Source organism: Mycena indigotica, assembly GCF_014461135.1.
Source record: "Mycena indigotica strain 171206Taipei chromosome Unknown Mind.scaff0009, whole genome shotgun sequence".
Classification (NCBI taxonomy): Eukaryota; Fungi; Basidiomycota; class Agaricomycetes; order Agaricales; family Mycenaceae; genus Mycena; species Mycena indigotica.
Window position 1 is genome coordinate 835350 of NW_023503008.1, and position 19127 is coordinate 854476.

General features: G+C 49.7%; 7 protein-coding genes across 7 annotated transcripts; 1 reads left to right on the forward strand and 6 right to left on the reverse strand.

Moving 5' to 3' along the window:
- Window positions 1-364: 364 nt before the first annotated feature.
- MIND_01009000 (Coatomer protein) lies at window positions 365-1138 on the reverse strand (the record flags this gene model as incomplete). The annotated part of the gene is made up of 1 exon (XM_037366686.1): window positions 365-1138. The coding sequence occupies one exon, from the start codon at window positions 1136-1138 to the stop codon at window positions 365-367; it is 774 nt and encodes a 257-aa protein (XP_037216080.1).
- Window positions 1139-1331: 193 nt separating this feature from the next.
- MIND_01009100 (Coatomer protein) lies at window positions 1332-4915 on the reverse strand (the record flags this gene model as incomplete). The annotated part of the gene is made up of 16 exons (XM_037366687.1): window positions 1332-1363; window positions 1414-1723; window positions 1770-2119; window positions 2171-2246; window positions 2284-2418; window positions 2474-2668; window positions 2715-2874; window positions 2905-3261; window positions 3310-3458; window positions 3508-3637; window positions 3685-3832; window positions 3880-3991; window positions 4044-4445; window positions 4491-4512; window positions 4565-4704; window positions 4754-4915. The coding sequence occupies 16 exons, from the start codon at window positions 4913-4915 to the stop codon at window positions 1332-1334; spliced, it is 2880 nt and encodes a 959-aa protein (XP_037216081.1).
- Window positions 4916-5060: 145 nt separating this feature from the next.
- Window positions 5061-6081, reverse strand: MIND_01009200 (NAD-dependent protein deacylase; the record flags this gene model as incomplete). Its single annotated transcript, XM_037366688.1, has 3 exons — window positions 5061-5721; window positions 5769-5895; window positions 5940-6081. 3 exons carry the CDS (start codon window positions 6079-6081, stop codon window positions 5061-5063), a joined length of 930 nt encoding a protein of 309 aa, XP_037216082.1.
- Window positions 6082-6162: 81 nt separating this feature from the next.
- MIND_01009300 (uncharacterized protein) lies at window positions 6163-12076 on the reverse strand (the record flags this gene model as incomplete). Its single annotated transcript, XM_037366689.1, has 23 exons — window positions 6163-6237; window positions 6282-6428; window positions 6477-7854; window positions 7908-8082; window positions 8127-8356; window positions 8406-8481; window positions 8534-9036; window positions 9084-9282; window positions 9328-9547; window positions 9601-9796; window positions 9925-10291; window positions 10341-10530; window positions 10576-10756; window positions 10813-10844; window positions 10899-11032; window positions 11082-11116; window positions 11174-11187; window positions 11244-11281; window positions 11334-11387; window positions 11438-11542; window positions 11591-11655; window positions 11703-11871; window positions 11920-12076. The coding sequence occupies 23 exons, from the start codon at window positions 12074-12076 to the stop codon at window positions 6163-6165; spliced, it is 4740 nt and encodes a 1579-aa protein (XP_037216083.1).
- A 3347-nt stretch (window positions 12077-15423) lies between these two features.
- On the reverse strand, window positions 15424-16517 carry MIND_01009500 (Citreoviridin biosynthesis protein D; the record flags this gene model as incomplete). The annotated part of the gene is made up of 2 exons (XM_037366690.1): window positions 15424-15627; window positions 15678-16517. 2 exons carry the CDS (start codon window positions 16515-16517, stop codon window positions 15424-15426), a joined length of 1044 nt encoding a protein of 347 aa, XP_037216084.1.
- A 14-nt stretch (window positions 16518-16531) lies between these two features.
- MIND_01009600 (Uracil-DNA glycosylase) lies at window positions 16532-17636 on the forward strand (the record flags this gene model as incomplete). Its single annotated transcript, XM_037366691.1, has 6 exons — window positions 16532-16647; window positions 16695-16809; window positions 16858-16909; window positions 16953-17157; window positions 17203-17413; window positions 17463-17636. Exons 1-6 carry the CDS (start codon window positions 16547-16549, stop codon window positions 17634-17636), a joined length of 858 nt encoding a protein of 285 aa, XP_037216085.1. The 5' UTR covers window positions 16532-16546.
- A 167-nt stretch (window positions 17637-17803) lies between these two features.
- MIND_01009700 (uncharacterized protein) lies at window positions 17804-18913 on the reverse strand (the record flags this gene model as incomplete). Its single annotated transcript, XM_037366692.1, has 2 exons — window positions 17804-18855; window positions 18910-18913. The coding sequence occupies 2 exons, from the start codon at window positions 18911-18913 to the stop codon at window positions 17804-17806; spliced, it is 1056 nt and encodes a 351-aa protein (XP_037216086.1).
- Between the last annotated feature and the right edge of the window lie 214 nt (window positions 18914-19127).

The following is a 19127-nucleotide window of genomic DNA, read 5'->3' on the forward strand; positions in this document are numbered from 1 at the left end:
ACACAGATGGCGAATCTAGTTGTCCGAGAAAAAGCGACAGAAACTCTCAAAAAGACTTTGAGAGCTGAGAGACAAAACGGTCCAATGGCTCCCGAAGTGATTCAGAGGCCTTTCACGTGAGCGGCGACGAACATTATAAACGACCATAGAGGCTCATATGGATCGAAGCCTTTGTTTCGCTGTCCTAGTTATTGGATTTTCGAGTAAAACAACAAAACACAGCGACTCTGCTTGAAACTAAGGAATCAGATGCACAATTGCTCAAGACATGTTGGATGCGTGGATTGTTTCCATGTTTGATTCTGGCAAGTTGTCTATTCATGCAGAGATGACTATGACAATGCATGATATACTCTGCTCACCACTATTGATTGCGCGGAGCCGATGGCCAAGGACCAGCTTTGCGCGCCTCTTCCTCCGCCGCCAGGATGAGTTCTCCGATCTCGCCCTCCTCTTCGGGTACCATCGGCCGAAAGTCGCGTTCAAGTAAAGACCCGAACTTGGCCAGTAACGGGGGAATTTCTGCATGAATATCGACTGCTTCCCCCTTTACGCCCTCCACAGACCCAGCGCTGACGTCCGCCAGCCCACACGCGACTACCTGGTCAAACCACGTGCGCGGCTCGTTGGTGATATTTATGGCAAACCCATGCGTTGTCAGCCGGTGTCGCACTTGGACGCCAATGCTCGCGATCTTGGTGTGTGCATCGAGAAATACGCCGGTATGCTCTGACTGCGCGTGTCTGATCCCGTGACGCTCGAGGAGATGCTGCTCCAGCCCGTGTTGCAGGCGGCAGACATAGTCGCGCACCGAAATAGGTGGCGATGACCGCGAAAGGTCGAGCAGCGGGTAGCCTACAATTTGGCCCGGGCCGTGATACGTCAGCTCTCCTCCACGTAAAGAGGCGATAAAGTCCGCCCCCATTCGCGTCAGCCTAACGCGGTCATCGTGTGTCGACTCCTCCGTTTGCCGCCGCCCAGAAGTATAGACCGGTCGGTGCTGGAGTAGCAGCAGAATGTCTTTGTGACACGAGAGTTTGCGCTGGAGTAGTTGTATCTGGTGAATCCGTTCCTGCAGCGCGAGCGTCGGCGCGTAGGGCAGCGGTGTGCGGAAGTAGTGGTACAGAGCAGGAATCATTGCGTAAGCAGGTCACGTTCAGTATTCTCCCAAAATGGAAGGTTTGATGATAGCCCCTATCCCGATTCAGACACTCTCACATCACCTCACAGTATGTATGCGCCATGGAACGCGTGGCTTGGCGACTCGCTCGTCTGTCATCAGCTTGTGCTGCTCCCAACCTCGAAATGAATCATTGTATTAAACCCAAATATCATACTGACAACGGGGAGTTGTTCTTTTGTGCTGCGAGCGGCTTATTAGCACTTGAGCATAAAAAAACACCAGAAACATACCCATCGTTATCTTATCGCCCAGCGAAAGCGCTATACCTTGCGTCTTGCTCCGAATCCGCACGTGACCCGTAATTGTACCTGCGGGTGTCCGCTCGATGCTCAAATTCGCCAATGCATCTTCCCCAAACAGACTCCGCGCGTACATGTTTGCAGACAAAAAGTCACAGTCGCCAGAGGTAGCACCTTCCGGCGTCAAACACGACATGTTGGTTGCTTTCATAACGTGTTTGAGGTATTCTCGCGGATCTGACATCGGGTTGTCGACGTTGACGCGGTTCTCCCACTCGAACTCAGTCCACATGCTCCGGAACTGGGCCAGTCAGCAAAAAAGCTCACATTTTAGCATAAAAATGCACCTGTGCTTCGTTGCAGTACGCGGGCTTGATGTAGTCCATGATGTCGATATGAATGTCGTTCAGGATCACACAGGCCTCCGACATGTTGGCGCCCTCCCAGAGAATCGACCCAAAAATGACACCCGTCTCCGTTGACGAGACCTTGATCGTCGCTTTGATGCTTTGGAAACCGTGTGGCCCTAGCGTGTACACCGACGGCCTTTCCACAATCTTGAGATCACCCAAGGTAGCAAAATCGAGACAGAGATTCTGCATCGTGTTCGGGGTTTGGTTGACTAGCAGAACATCAAGCATGATGTCAAAGCCATGCATTTTGACGTAGGCCTCTGCATATATCGGGTCAGAGAAACCTAGAAATGGTTCGATCAGTCTGACACATCACCGAACTCAATTTCTTTTACCAGTGAGTTGAGATATCCGACTGAGGTTGGACATGAAATCTTCGTGAGCCTCGCCAGCGGTTGCCCGTCCCACATCCTCCGTGAACTACAATCTCTCCTCAGCATTAGGTGACGAGAACACAATCAACACTTACATCAATCGCCTCATCCACAGCTTTCTTGGTGAACTGTCGGAAGCTCAACAGGTCGTCTACCTGCACCACAGTAGCCTTGGACGACTCAGACTCCTTCTTCTCTGCAGCTCGTTTCTACCAGAACCAATCAGTTGGAAATTCGGAGCATCAGATGAGTAACCACACACACCTCTTGAGCACCAAGCATCCGCGAAAACGCAGTCTTGGTGTCCTGCAAGAATATTTCTTGAACAGCAGGCTCGGCCTCTAGCTCGCTAAGAGTTTTGATGCAGTTCATAATCCTCTCGCTCGAATCTTCGTCGATGTGAACAGTGACGAATTTGGATTGCCCAACGCGGATGATGGAGGTCATGATCAGCATGCACTAACGACTTTCAGTAAGAGATTTGGCAGCGAAGAAAGACCTTAACCTCGGCGCGGAGGGCATTGCTGGCCGACTGATCGTTTGCGTGCTGGTCAAATCGTAGAACAAGCTTGGTGAGAGCCGCAGATAAAACAGCACCAGTGAAGAAGTCGCCGCCCAGCAGTAGTGCTGTGCCACGTAAATAGATACCCGCATGGTTGACAGGACTTCACTCACTTCTCAGAGGTGGTTTTGACGCAGCACGGACAGCTTCAAGCTTGGTCACTGAGTACGCGGTCTCCGATGCATATGTTCCATCTGCAAGGACCTTTGGCTTGCTACTTGTTTCCACTTTTGGACTGCTGGCCTCTTCCTCCTCCTCGCCAGCACCAGCATCGTCTAGCAGTTTCTGTTCCGATGCCAAAATCGGAATCTCTCCCAAAACTTTGCGCGTTTCTTGCATGAAGGATTGAATATCGGGAACCGTTTCGATGTACTCTCCCAGAATCCACAAGACTCCACGAAAGACTTTCCCGGACTTGATGTCATGCAATTTGTCGGTGAGCCTTGTGGTGACAGCGGATCGCAAGTGGGGGAACTTCTCGACCACCTCCCTGAGACACAAATTGAGAGTCGAAATTGATGATAAAAACGGAGCTTACCGAACAAAGGCGACAACATCCAGCGCAGAAGGATTATTGGAGTCGCCAAGGAAGTCCATAAGCGCATGAACAACATTGGCCGCAACTTCGGAAAACTTGATAGCAGTAATGTGGATCGACTGGATCAGCAATTGTCTGTATTCTGGTGCCTGTAGGCCTTGTTAGATTTACAGCTCACGATAGGTTGGCAACATGAACCTTCTCGAACTCGGACTCTTGGGTCTTCTGTAGCTGCTTCTTGAGGAACAGTACAACATCCTCCACATTCCGACTTGTGGTCATACTCAGAATAATGCTCATGGCCTTGCGACGAACATCAATGTCGGCACTATTAAGTGTGAGTAAAATCAAAGAAATGGAGCCAACGAGGCTTACCTGGAAAGAATTTGAAGCACATCCATGATGAGGCCGTCGATAATATGACCCTGTCGCGTCCGCAGAGTTTCAAGTCGATCCAAGACGATTATTTTGACATTATTATCGGATTCTCTAATGACGAGATTGATGAGACAAGAGGCAGCAGCTAGATATATTCAGAGCAAGTTTGACACAAACAAACCAACGATATACCTTTAACGGCGGTGGCGTTTTGGGTCAGCGTGGTCAACGTCGTGGCAGCTTCGTATTTGACAGCATTGGAGTTGACATTGAGCAATTCGAATATGCAACGAATGTAACGAGGCTGTTCAATATGGTCGGTACTTGGTCTTGTTGAGAGTCAAGTTAATGCTTACCCGATGTGACGGGTCCGCTTTGCAGTCTAATCGGATAACTTCTATAATGCTCATCTGCAAAGCCTCTTCTAAAGAGGGTATTGTCTCGTAGATGCTCATAATGTACTGCACAGCTTTTGGCATGGAGCAGTGGGCAAGGAAAACGAAGGCATTCCGTTTGCACGACGCATCTGACTCGGCAGCCAAAAAAGTGGACATGAGTTCTGGCGCGTCAGGGATTAGATGCTCGAATTCGCGATAGATAGCATAGACGGCAAAGACAGCATTCTTGCGGACATAGCCATGGCGATGCTCGAGGCAAGAGCGGCAAGTTGGGACGAGAGGTTCAAGCAGTTCGGCGTCTTTGGCAATCTTTTGGAGAAATCGGAGAGTAGCACCGCGTATCCACTCGTTAGGATGTTGCTGCCCGACGATGAGCCCAATGCCAATACGAAATCAAACACGCACCAGGTCATTTCGGATGGCATTTCTGTGTACTTGAATCAGGCTGGGTATGAAAGCCATCGGCCAAAAACACGCACACCACGAGAATCATCTCCTGTTTGAGCTTCCCATTGTCGTCGTACTTCGGGCACACCTCCCAGTAAAAATGCAATAGCTTCTTGAGTTGCTTGTTTCGTGAAGGTAGCACGTATTGAATAATGGGCATCATGAGGGTGGGCTGCAAACGGCGGTGAGATTAAGTGTTGTTTGTGGGGTTCTACGCGCACTTGGGCATTTCCGTTTATCGTGGAGGTGATGATTTTGCGTAACGTTTCAATCTTGACGTCGTCAGAGCCCTTCTCCAAGGCCTGGCGCAACTCGGACGCGGAGGGATACTCGACAGTCGAGTCTTGGACGACGGTGTAGCAAGCAGCCTCAGGCGAAGCCATTGCGCTCTCGTGGGATTATCCTCAGGAAGAAAAGGAAGACAGCGAGCGAGAATTGGCGTCGTCGAAAGACGTGTCTTGAAGGCGGTCACACAATGTCACACAACTTTCTACAACTTTTTCTACAACAAGCTTGACAACCTTTGCTTTACGACGCATTGACTAAACCGAGTGCCTCTGGCAGTGTTTGGTCGCATGGACCAAGGAACAAAAAGTCCGCATACTTATCACCTGAGCTTCTCTCCAGATTGAAGACTGCCACTTTTCCATGTTCTTGTACCAATCCTGCGTACATCGCGGCAGGATAGACGGTGGAGGAGGTGCCAATGACAAGGCAGAGATCCGCGGCTTCGACAAGCTCGTCGTTTCTATCTAACCCAACCGGCTGCTCGCCAAACCAAACGACGCCTGGCCTGGCGAGGGCGTTGCATTTCTTGCACCTGGGCAGATTGGATTTCGGGATTTCTGCGTCGACAGCTCCCTTCTCGAACAGCTCTTCTGTCCCTCCAAGGGCGGGGCAAATAGGCGACGCCTCGTCATATTCCATATGACCACAAAATTCGGATGTGCATTGGACATCGAATAACCTGCCATGCATTTCAAGCAGAGGTCCGTTTTGAGCAGCGTCTGCTTCCTTGTTGGACTCCTGATGTTCTTTCCAGACTTGGTTCATCGCCCTGACGCTTAGTCCGTCAACATTCTGCGTAATAATCGCGAAGGTCGAGTCGGGGGTAGTTTTGGATCGGATAGAGGGAATACAGAACTTGGCGAGGGCATTATGGGCTTCATTTGGCGTTGCTTGTCGCGCTCTAGCTGAAACATGAGCATCTTCCTGCGGTTCGTGATATTTTCTTACTTCTCTCTCCGATAATGGTAGAATTGCCATACGAGCGACGGATTCTTATGGAAAGCCTCTGGAGTGGCTAATTTCGTTGCCTTGTACTTCCTCCACATTCCTCCAGCCCCTCGAAATGTCGGTATGCCTGGCAAACATTGATAAGAATCTACTTAGATAGACAAAACCCACCAGAAGCCGCAGAAAGACCTGCTCCACAAACAGCAATGATATTTTTCGAATTTCTCAACACGCGTTTGAATTCTGCCATGTCGGTCGATGGTGGGGGCAAAGAATCGGAGCCTGAGTCTGAATCCTCAGAGTCAGAGGACATGGCGGTTCCTGTCAACAACAGTTTCAACCCGATTACATATGACACTGTGGCTGGGCGCCGTTAAGCGCTGCCTTTGAATGACTACCCTACATCCATCTCTGACTCAGAAGGTTGCAAAGCAGCAAAACGTTGTTCGATGACGCGATTCAGCGAAGACTGGCCCTCTCAGTGGAGATCGAAGTTGCGACAGGTTCACTTACCATCCGTTCCGCTCCCACAAATATAGCAAATTTGGCCACTCGCTCGTCCGGAGTCAGCTCCAGAAACTCCTCAAGACCGATTTGACATAATATGAGAAGTGAAGCAAACAGATTCATCCCGTCGGCAGCTGCGAGGTCGCTTTCACCCTAAAAAGAGACAGTCGTATACGCAGAACCGAGCAAAGCATTGCGCACCTCAGGTATATCATCATTGAACCAGGCTCTATCGCCCCAAACCGCCCCTTCAGACGCATCATTCGCCTCTAAGTAATCTCCTAAATACCGCACAAACATGGCTGAGTCGTTCACAGTGTCAGCAAATGCATGCTGAACAATGCAGTCTTGTCGCAGGTGCCCCGACCCTTCCATGATGTCTATATCACGCCGGAACCTACGCAGGGCTTTGATAACTGGTGGAGTGTAGGCTGACAGCTCGGATTGGCGACTGGTGCTCTCCTTCGTCCGATAGCTGTAAGTATCTGGATACGCATTGAAGATAACGAACAGGCGAGAGTAGCGCCATGACTCTTGTGCGATTCGCTTCACTAGGTCAACACACTCCGAAGGAAGAGTCAGAAGATTGGAGAAAATGATGGCACTGTGTGGGTCAAGGATTATATCGACGCCAGACATCGATTCTCGCTCAACCAAATCAACACAACAAGAACGCAACGTTCGGACAAGAGCTTGACGTTGAAGGATTTCCATGGACACCAGATACTTGTGCCGAGAGGAGGGTGCATTCCATATCGAAGGGAGAGACACTGTGTTTCGGTCATGCAGCTCTTCTGGCAGAGTATTAACGTTGGCAGGCGCTTCGGCAGTTGTGATATCTGGTGGTGCTGCTGGTGCTTGTGGTGGAAGTGACTCAGAAACCCGCTTTGCGCGTAGCTTGGCAAACTCGAAGATTCCTAGAGAGTGTGTGACGATATCGGGAAGTGAAGGTTGCGACACTGCTGCCGTGTCGTTGATAATAGCTCCGCGATGTGGCTCGAACATAGCCGCATAAGTTTCGTCTGAATGTGCGTCGTGTATCAATTGGCTGGGCTGAGCGGAGTCAAAAGAGAGCGCTAGAAATTCGTTCTTGTCATGATAGTACGGATAGGTTTGGTACGCGACATGTTCATCTTCTGTCGGCTCAGAAATGGGCTGATAAAATGATTGCTGGACGTTCATTGCCATTTCAACTGGAGGTGTTTGAAAATCCGGCTCCACGAAATCGAACGCGATACCCGAATCGTCAAAATTATCTTGACTTGACTTGCGTTTGGTCGTCGATTCATCAGTCAAGTCATCAGAAATTATTTCCTTATGCGAGACATTGATGGCTCCGGGTCTGCGCCTGGATAATGCAATCTCACAACGACCAGCATCAAGATCCAGAAATGGCAGCGTCCCTTCAAAGCAATGCTTGCTGTATCGAGAGCTCCAGACATCTTCGTCAGTCGTTTCCGCAGGGCAGACGGTAAGTAGCAGGGCTTGCACGGGCGAAGCGAACATATCATCATGAAAGGAATTTTCGACTTGAAGTATGTCTGGAAGAGTTGCTATCGGAGTTCTTGCGGGAATAGGACTAGGTGATCACATAAGGCTTCAAGTTCGTCAACCCACATTCGTGAAACGCACTCCCAAGAGAGTTCGACGGTGGATGATAAAAGCCCTTTGGTTCGCTTCAAGAATTGATGCACGTGATTGGGCGATTGCTGAACTTGCTCCTTCGGCGTCGTCAACAGTTGAGAGAGGTGTGATGGAAGGAACAATGAGTTGGGGCCGTGGTGGCTCGGCGGCGGGAGAAGCGGGACTTGATGACTGTGAGATCAAAAACCTTGGAAAAGTGATACCAACCCTCCATAAGCAGCTGTTGCTTCTCGTCCACCCTCTCTTTCATTATCCAATCTCTAATATCTTGACGCTCTCCGTACAATGCATTGATATCCGCGTCAAGCACATCTTTTGTTGTCGCAGCGTTGGTCGAGCCTGCATTCCCAATAATCGACTCGGATTCATCCGGGGGACGAAACAGAACTGGAAAGTCGGCATGCATCCTTACGTGGGGGGCAAGGAAGGAGCCTAGGCTATTTTCTTGAGCGATATTCGCTAATCGACACTTTACATATCACCCACTGTGAACCTTGTCCAATCAGGTCTGGCTTTTTCCTTTGCCCACCAATGCGCTTGCTGCGGGGTATTTCTACAACATCTAAAGACAGAGTATGCATATTAGTTCATATGCGCCTCAAGATGACCCTCACCCATTTTTGTTGGACGATATGGAGGCGGGAGTAGTGTCAGGAGACGACCAAAGCTCGTCAACGAGATCTTCCTGACTGGAACGTGGCGAAGGACTGGGGGACGCAGACGATCGTATGGCATCTGTGACTCGATAAACAGTTGGTTGGGAAACGAGCGACAAAATGCACTCCATCCATTGACGATGATCATGTTTTGCGTACAAAAGTCAGGCTCGACTTCTTCAAGCTTGACTGGAGGAAGAATCATAGCCGATAGGTCTTTGAGACTGCCAAGGCCCAATGGTGGCGGATCGCCTTCCCTGACACCACTACCAACTCTTCGCCTCCGGGGGAAAATGGGGATAAATTCAGGTTCATAGTCCCTCGTTCGCAGAGGCGGAGATTCTGGACGGGAGGAAAAGTCCAGATGACGGTTTTTGTACTTCTTCATGGGTACCATTACACCAAGCAAAGCGGCGCGTACGTCTTCTCGTTGGTCTTGCCGAAGCTTCCAAACCACATCTCTGGGAGGATTTCGTACCGTCGTGTTGGTATGAAAGAACGAACGCACAACACATCATCCCGCTTAACGAGCTCTTCTACCACTGGTTCGACGACAACAGGTTGGATTGCTTGAGAGTGTAGAAATTGATTGTGTGAGTTGGGAAGTGATTTAGAAAATAGTTTCGCGCCTGGTCGAGGAGTTTCGCGTCGTGCACGGGCAGATAACACGGGGAGAAATTGTTCATAAAGAGGTAAACGAGTCTCAGCTAACGAAGTTGAGTCAAGGGCCCAAAGGATTATAAAAAGCGTACAGGTATTCTCCTCTGAAACAGCCCTAGCAGAGGGTGGCTTCCCGGAGCTTGCGGACAACACGCTTTTGACGTACTTGATAGCATCTGGTGTCGACTGAAACTTTTCTTGGGACGGAATGAGGGAAGGAAATGCGTGGATTCTGAGAAGAGTGTCGAAAGGGTCAGGAGGTATTGTTAGCGAATTAGGATCAACGAGGGGTATCTGCTCATATCGGCAAAGCTGAGAAAGGCATTGAGCAAGACTCGGAGACGCGCAACAACTCAGCAACACACCTCTGAATTTGCCTGCTCGGTAAATTGGATATAATCGGCTGTTATGTGGGCGAGAACATAGTCGAGGAGAAGGCCCCGGATATGAGCGGAGAGATCAATGGATTGAGGTTGGGACATGAAGAAACGCGCGAACAAGTAAGCACGGTCACGTGGCTGATTCAGATGATCATGACTTGGATATTCGTCCAGCTTATGTCTGAGACGAGGTCATGATTCTATCTACAAGTATCTATGCATTACTACTGCAATGTTTGAAGCCGTAAACTCCTCCAGAATCTGAACAATATAATTCAATCATGCAGTGTTGTGATCCAAAGGACTTACTCGCATCGGTCCAACAGTGCTTGATCCACTTGATCCGCTACAATCTTCGGCCGAGGGACCGTGAAATCTGTTTTGTTGAAGAGCATTTCATGCCTTGCCGTTGTCCACTTCGGCCATACCGGGGCGATATTTGGCGAGAGCTTCACGTTCGGATCCAAGTGGACTGCAGCACTAAGGAAACCGCCGACAAATGCATTTATGAAGTCACTGCTGTTGAAACGTGGTGTGGGGGTGCCGAAGCCATGGAAGGAAGGGAAATAGTAGCTGATATCATCACCGTGCAGGGCTGGCGGGACGGCAAATTGACCCTTGTAGGATTTTCCGGAGAAGGCCGGGAGTGCATAATAGGTAGGGCAGACGAAAGTGACTAAGGAGTGTCATCAGCGGCGGAAAAAGAAACAACTGAATGTGCATACATTCAGTCATGATTGCATAGACTTGCTCCAGAGAAGATCCAAGAGAACCGTATGCCCTGGCCACCGATTCGCTCTGATTGGGCGAAAGTGCAGGAAGTAGGTTGCGCGTATATCCTGCAACGTCGTACTCTACAGCTGAGCTGACAAAGATGATGCCTTCATTGGTGTTTGTCATGGACAATAAGATATCCTTGTTTGGTTGAGAATTATATGCATCTAGACGTTTTAGACTTACGCCATTTACTTTCCCTTCTTGAAGTTGAATGAGAGGGTTTTTGACGATGAAACTACCATCAACGACGGGCAGGAAAGGTGGAGATCCCTGGAAACTAGCGACTGAAATATTGTAATTGATGCTTTGCAATGTCTCGCCGTTCAAGGCACGCAGACAATTGAGGGCTGTAGAATTTGAGCATCTGTCAAAGGTTATCAGAGACTGTACCACTGTATGCTCCAAGCCGATGGCGGTTACCCAGCTAGTTCAGAAACTTGGTGAAAGATGGTCTGGAAGGAGGATGCTAAGAAGTTGAAACATTTCTGATAGCATTTGAACCTTACCTGAGGCACCCAATGGTCGAAGGCATATTGCGGAGGCACATAGGTGGAACTGGTGATGGCGGCACGGAATAAGCTGGGCTGGGTATTGCCATAATGTGCCAAAGCATGCTGAAGCACGGAGCCCGCACCGGCGCCTGTGAAACTCTTCATCGATAAAAACACATAGGTTGGGCCAAAGCTTACTCTGACCCCAAATTGTGACCTGACTTTGATCACCACTAAGTATCCGAATTCAATCAGAGTTGTGGTGAGAATTTGTTGGGTTTAATACAAACCCAAATTTATGGATCTTTGTTACGAAAACATCAGTTGGTTCAGTTGGTATAGAATAAAATATGAACATACATTCCTGTTGACCCAACGCAATGCCAGGTCTTGGTCCACTGAATACCGTTAGTATCGCGAGAAATTGATGAATAACCATGGAAGGCTCACATAGTCCAGCATTTGCAACACCGTACTTGTGCACTTGCTTTCCCGCTAAGAAACCTCCACAAGAAGTCAATCGCCGACGGGAAAGTTGTCAAGCAACAATTTACCGAATAACCCTAAGCGGTACTGAATGACGACTACGACAACGTTCCTATTCGATTGGAGGACCAGTTCAGCGCCATTATAGTCGGAAGCAGCTCCAATCGCGTATCCTAAGGCATGAATGATGAGCATTGAAATATCAGTTTGTGCGTGCTGACCTCCTCCGTGAATCCACAAAACTACTGGAAGAAGCGTTTTGGGGGTCAACGTCGGTGAATAGACACTGGACAGCACAACTGAGACGAATATGAACGAATTGATTTTGCCAACCTTAAGAAGAGACAATCCTCGGAATCGACGATTTCACGAGAAGCAAGGATTGGGTTTGAAGTGAGATTGGTGCCTAGTGCACCTTGATAACATCGTGGAGGCTGCGATATCGCGGCTTGGATTCCCACCACGGGAGTTGGCAGCACAGGAGCCTGCCAACGGAGTTGGCCTGGCAAGTATTGAATCAGTAGCGAACGACTAGCTAGGAAGGAACCACCTGTTGGCGGGGCAGCATAGCGAATGCCAACGAAGCTAGTTATGTTTTGAGAATCGATTGACCCAAAGTACGTTGCATAGCCTAAATTGACCAATGGACCTGGCGAGGTCGCAGAAGCAACCACAAGAAGGGAGAAGAATACGAGCGGAATCTGCATTGTCCTTCAAGATGTCGACGTCCTGAGCATTATAAGCATATCCAGTCTATTGATATAATATATGCCAGTGACTCATGCGACGACTATGGGTGTCGCAGTCGTCTTCGCTCGCCGCCGTTTTAACCGTTTAACCGTAAACGTTGGATGATGGTAGAGCCCGAATTGTCCCGAGATGTCGAAGCTTCGTCAACGGTTGGCCATTGGTCAGCAGTTATAGGATGGGTTGAATTGGAATAGGAAGCTCGATATAGTCGCCGCAAAGAACTGAAGACTCGAGACGCAATACTATTATAGTGAGACCCTCATTTCCGATTTGAAAGAACTACCCACGTGTGCAAATCTCAAGTTTTCTATTCGACTTGATCGCATTGTGTGGGTGCCTTTTCTCATAACACACTCCATTCACCCGGATAGATAATTTGCTCTCGCCATTCCGTTTTGCCTTCTCCTCTGATCAAGGAAATCTCCATATCCGCTCGTTTATCCCAATTGTGGTAGCCTATTCGTTGGAGAGCAGGGCAGCGAGCAGCCAATCGCTCAAGCTTTCCTTCATAGAGAACTCGAGGCCAAATGGAGGACTCCGATATACTCTCAAGTTCGGAAAATCTCGAGAGCGCGTCGATGTAGTGATCCTGAAATACTGTCAGAGGCGTTAGGTGCAAAAGGCATTGAACAAGTTACCAGATTGAAGCCATTGTCGGCATCTTCGACTGTACTGATACCCAATCGTGGAATCGCCAGATCACGAATATTAGGTATGATAGCGGACAACCGATGGAGTGTTTCCAGCCCTCGGAATTTCCAGATTCCAAGTACTCTAAGTCGACTTGTATCAAGCAAGTCGAGGAATTGCAGAGTCGTATCGTCCAGTGTCAGTTGTGCGATGTGTTCCAATGTACGGGGAACCTGGAAATCTGACAGAACAGATTGCGCGAATTCTGCAGTTGCTACAAGTTTTTTGAGGGACGGCAGAGAAGCTGGTATTAGCCGTAGATTGGCGTCAGCGGGAAACCACGTCAAGCTTTCGATTGTTGGATGCCTCGAGACAAATTCTGCAGCAGACCGTTCCCCGGCCATGCCAAATGTCGTGAAGGAACTGAGCTCCAGGTGACGAAGATCGGGGAGTTGAGTTGACTCATATATTTCAGGATCCATTGGCGAATGTAGGACGAGAGTCTAACAAGGTGATTAATACTTTGTTCTTGCTCTAAACTACAACTTGCCTCGAGAGACGGGGAGTTCCGCAATAAAGCCTTGAGACCATCGGGCCACCATTTATACTGACGCAATGAAAGAGAACGAAGATGTTTGATATGCCAAAGCTGGAAGAGAATCAATTTTGTTTTTTCACTTGATAGCATTAGCAAAGTTACTGGGTAGTCTTCGGAGCCGCTGGGAAAAGGCAAGTCCGTGGCGGAAGGAACCCTGCCATCCAGTATCTCCAATGAGTCAAGGAACTGGACTTGAGTGAGGGCTTGAAATACGCGTTCTTGATAATCAGGGAAGGTCTCGTATAGGCCCATCGTGCTCCATGGCTCACACCACGTAAAGTGACGTAGACTCTCCATATTTTTCAGAGCCTGGCACATGTCCGAAATTACCCCCTCTGCAGTTCGAGAGGCTAGGTTGATGTCGATTGAGTCAGGATATCGCTCGGGTTTGAGACGAGCTCGATAGTGAGGAGACACGTCCACTTCCCTGAGCACAAGCTGACGGATATTTTTCGCCAAATCCCGACGCTGAGCAAGATGGGCCCATATTTCCGGCCGCGTGTTGAACATTCGAATAGTCCGATATTCAGAGTGCATTGGTACCACGCGCTTGTGCCAGTAGCTTGAGGTTGCTGCGAGCGAAATCAAGTCATTGTGGGAGTCAATATGGCACAAAATGAGTTCGGATACATCGAAGGAAAGATTGGTGAGGGAAAGAGCCATAGTTGCCGCTAGAAAGCGATTCAATTCACGTGTAAGCGTGACGAGCGTGACGGCGTTTTTTCATTCAGAGAATGTGAGTTCCCCGTATCCTGCTGGTTCATGATGAAACGCACTGGGCTCTGAGACCATGCTGCTGTAATGCACTACACTCTATGGAGTGGCGGCCTAGAAAACCGTTAACTGATATTTACCGTTTTTATCCCGACCTTTCCCTTTTCACGAAGCTAATAACCATATTAGAAAGCATGGATGAACCAGGTGTGCAGATCGATGCGGCTGGCTTTTGCTCTGTCGTGAATGACATGACTTCCAGTATTGCGTCTGTTCGCAGTGTCATCAACGGTCTACGCCAGCAGGACAACCTGAACATGACGGATGGAATTTCTCTACTGTCCGTCAAACACCATCTTCTACTGTCCTACCTACAGTCTCTCCTGCTTGTCTCATCTCACTGTGCGATTGGCCATACTCTCACCGAAAGAGCGCCACCAGCAGAACCCTTCAGCCACCCAGATCGCTCCCAACGCGGCACCGATACTGGTGATTTGGTAGACTCGATGGTCGAAACCCGAGTAGTACTTGAAAGAGTAAAAACACTCGAGAGTCGACTTCGCTATCAAATCGAAAAACTTGTACGGACTGCTCAGGAACCAGAGAAGACAGCTTCCGCTGTCGCTGAGGGTAGGTTTCTTTCAGTCTCTACGCTCATGTCTCACGCGGCCTCAGATCCCCTTGCTTTTCGACCCAACCCACAAAATCTGGTTGAGAATGACGGCAATGATTCAGATACATCAGTCAAAGATGATCCTGCCCACAACGTCGACGATGGAATCTATCGACCTCCCCGGCTTGCGCCTGTTCCCTATACTGGAGGGGCCAAATCCAAGTCACGAGATCGGCGCGCTCCTGTACCCACCGCGTTACGAAGTCTTCAAGACCCATGGCTTCCTCATATGGAGACTACCACTGGATTAGGAACAACCCCATCGTTGCTTTCGGGTCGTGCCAATTACTTGAAGCGGCTCGAAGCCTATGAAGAAGAGAATTTCGGACGAGTGGTGTTGGGTAAAAACAAGGATCGCCAACGCCGACGAGACGAAGAGGACTTGGCCCTCGGTGCCGAATTGGGCGGGGCAAGGGGTGTCGGGAAAAACCGACGTCGTGGTGGCTTGGAAGACGAGTTTGGAGATGTATTGCGCAGTGTCGAGCGTGGTACCCGTGTTTCACAGATGGGGGATGGCTACGACGAATTGCGGAAGAGTGGGCGCAAAAAGAATGCTTTTGAACGCGCCAAAGTCAACGTTCGAGCAAGAGAGGATGGCGATGATGATGAGGAACCAGACAGAATGCGCAAGAAAACCCGTTTCGAGCAGGATCGTAGAAAGCTCCAACGACGCACGAAAAAGAAATAGATTAATTTGTCGTTGGAATGTTGTGAAGTTGAGATTCTCTCCATAATGCGACTGCCGCTATTGCTGCCCCTGGTCCTACCACAAAGCTGGATACAATATTCCAAAGCAAAATACGAAACCTCTGGGTAGTCGTCTTGCCAAAAGAGATGGTAGCCAGCAAGGTGCTAACGAAAGCAAGCCCCATGTCCCATTGCAGGAGGTCCAACTAAAAGGGTCGTGTTAGCCAGGTAAATCACTTGTGCAATCAGTTCATACCACTTGTAAATTCGGGGCAGCGCCAATTCGTGGTGCAAACGAAGGGACAAACATCGCTTTGAGATTGTTGTCTCCGAAAACGAAAGCTAGATGTGTCGACGACGCAAGCATGAAGGTGGCTGCGTAGAGTACTTGGATCCAGGTAAAACCGGATTCTTGGGGCACAGGACGACGGAGGAGCAGATGAAATGACTGCGCCATATACTGCCAAACCGGAAACAGCTGCCACAACGCGGTGACTGTCGCGTCTTGCAGCACGAGAAGACACGCGGAAGGTACGGCTACACCGATAATTAGGCCGAACACGATGGCTTGCGCATGGCCCGCGGAAATCATAGAAATTCCCGCTTGAGGCTCCCGTCTGTGAGCCCCGGTGAAGATGAATACGAGCCAGTAGATGGGAAGAACTGCAGCAACAGTGAAGAGCTGCATGCAAAGTCCATAGATCACTGGAAGTGCAAGAGAAGAGTGACGTCCAGGTCTCGCGGCCTCGAAAGCCGGAATAGCGAGCAACGCGAATGCAGTGCCGAAGAAATACTCCAAGAGCGGACGGACCTCTGGAGTGAAGGCAAGATGAAAAAAGGCAACAAAGTTGCAAAAGGTAGAGTCGACTGCAGATATATGTGTGTATGGTATTCGGTATGGTGTGAGTTCAGCTGAGAGAAACATTGCTGGACACTGCTTTTGCACAATAGGACCAAGACCGGCCAAAAAGGCGTTTCCTGCCGTCTGTTTCAATGCTAGCGCGCTGAGAAGCGGAAAAACGACGAATGCCAAAGACATGGACTTTTGAGAGCTAGGGGCACCACACGTCACATCACATGCTTCTTCGTCACACATTTCAACTCCTCCACCGACTGCTCTCAACCATGCCAAAGGCCCCGCAACCCAAGACAACAGTCAGCAAAATTGCAGACAAGCATAATGCTGATACAATTGCTTCCGAGAACGACAAGCAAGAGGGGTCTTCGTACGAGTCATCCCTCATTTTGGTGGCCCAGCCCTTATACGGACCAGAAAGACCATGCTAGCAGCAAATGACATCACATTCGAATTTCTCGAGCGCGACACTATGGGAGCGACGTGGTACGAAGCTTTGCGTGGTGAATTTACCAAATCCTACTTCATCAAGGTTCGCCGCCTTTTGGTGCACCATTTCCCCGTTATTGACATGGTACAGCTCAAAGCTTTTATTGCAGAGGAGCGGAAGTCAAATACCATATACCCTTCTGGTTCGTCGTCATCCAAACTTACCGATATCATCTAAGTCAATAGTGGACAATATCTACTCATGGTCGCGCCTCACGCCGCTGGATACTGTGAAGGTAGTAATTCTGGGACAAGATCCCTACCACGACGTCGGCCAGGCCCATGGCCTCTCCTTCTCCGTCCTTCCTCCAACAAAGCTCCCGGGGTCGCTCAGGAATATCTACAAGGAAATCAAAACAGAATACCCCTCATTCGTGCCACCCACTTCCGGGTGAGCACAATCATCCAGTCTCGCGTCTTCTTGACTTGTGCTCAGTGATTTGACACCACTAGCCGAAGCCGGTGTTCTTTGGCTCAACGCCAGCCTGACTGTTCGAGCACACAAGGCAGGCTCCCATTCCAAGAAAGGCTGGGAACAGTTTACCAAGCAAGCACTGCAATGTGTTGCGAATGGCCAGCGCGGGGTAGTCTTCATGGCTTGGGGCTTACCCGCACAGAAAACTATCGATCTTATTGGCGTAGACGAGGTACGCAGCTTGTGCTTCACTTCTACCCCGTTTTATGACCAAGTTGCAGAGTCGACATTTAGTCTTACGCTCGGCACATCCTTCTCCTCTGTCCGCTCATCGGGGGTTCTTGGGGAATGGACATTTCCAGAGTGCTAACGAATGGCTACAAGAGAAGCATGGCCAAGCAGGCACCATTGATTGGGAAATGTTATCCGCAGCGCGCAAGTCCAAGTCGAAATAGTTACTGCCTTGTTTTTGTTTACGGAGCCGTGAAAGGTAATTTGGACTGATATATCTCGGAATGATACAAGTCCGCCGGACTCTAGAGGAAGCAACTTCGTTCAACCACTAAAGTGAACAGGAACATTTCTACAGCCAAAACAGAAAAAAATTATAATCGGAAAATGCTTAACCAGAATACATAGTGGTGCCCCAAGGCGAAGACCCAAATGGAGCCTCAACGATGGCCTGAGGCCACGCCGCATCATTGAAAGCAGGCTGTTCAAAGCCAGCGGGGACGGTCGTCGAGTACTTCCAGTCCGCGTCGGTCCCAAACAAGGCACTCGAGTTGCAGCCGCACGTGGAGTCAATGCTGGTGACCTGGACCGATGCGAGCAACCCAGCCGGGTTATTCGTCGCGCCACCGTTTGTGACCTGGACTGCAAACACCACACTTGCCGCAGGCTGCAGCGCAACAGTGTAGGTCTGGGCGTTGGCGAACGAAGTACCGCTTCCCACGACATCGCCGTTGATCCAGAGGGTATAAGAGTCGTCCCCGACAATGACAATCTTGACCGATGTTGGAGTGGCTCCAGTTTGCGGAGTGTAAGTGCGCCGGAATGCTCGTGTGCCCAGGGGGGCGACTCCACCGGAGACCTCATTGGTCCAGACCCAGAAAGAATGAACAAGAGACAGGACTGGAGGCGATTTGGGAGTTTCGATTTGGCCCCAGGGAGCAGCCCCATATGTGGCTTGGGACAGAGCCGGAGTCCACGCGTTGTCATCGAAAGAAAGCTGCTCGTATCCGGAGGTGACAGTGAGGGAGTAGCGCCAGGTGGTGTCCGAAATGAGGGTACTCGTTGAACCATCGCTATAGGTGACCTCGATGGCAGCCAAAAGGCCCGCAGATCCCCCCGTATTCACCGCGGTTACGGCAAAAACATTGAGGCACGGCTGAAGGGCCACGCAAAACTGTTCCGCGTAGGGCACTCTATCAGCAAAACCGATCTCTGCGCCATTCACGAACAGAGTAAACGCATCGTCAACGTCCATGAGAATGTTGGCAGTGACGGGGGTCTTTCCCAAAGGCGGGGTGAATGTCTTGCGGAAAGCCCGACTGCCAGTGGGGACCGTTGCGCCAGGAGAAGTGACTTCATTTGTCCAGATCCACTGACTTTTGCCAAAGTCTAAAGCGTTGACGATGGTGACGGCGGCAAGAACGATGCAAGTGACTTTAAAATCTATGAAAGGGAGTAAGCGACATCACAATGTTTATAAGTTATGCCGACACTTACTCATGGCAAGCAAAGAGCTGGATTGCTGAAGAATACAATTTCAGAGCCTCTGTTTTATAGGGGGGGGTTGATTAGGCGCCGTTGTCATACGAAGTTAGCGCTAGGTTGGGACATTCAGTATGATGAGCATATGGTTTCGAATCAAAGATACAGCTGTTTGGTCGGGGCCTCACTATGGCTTGATTCATCCTTTTCCCTTGACTTTACACGAGAGATTT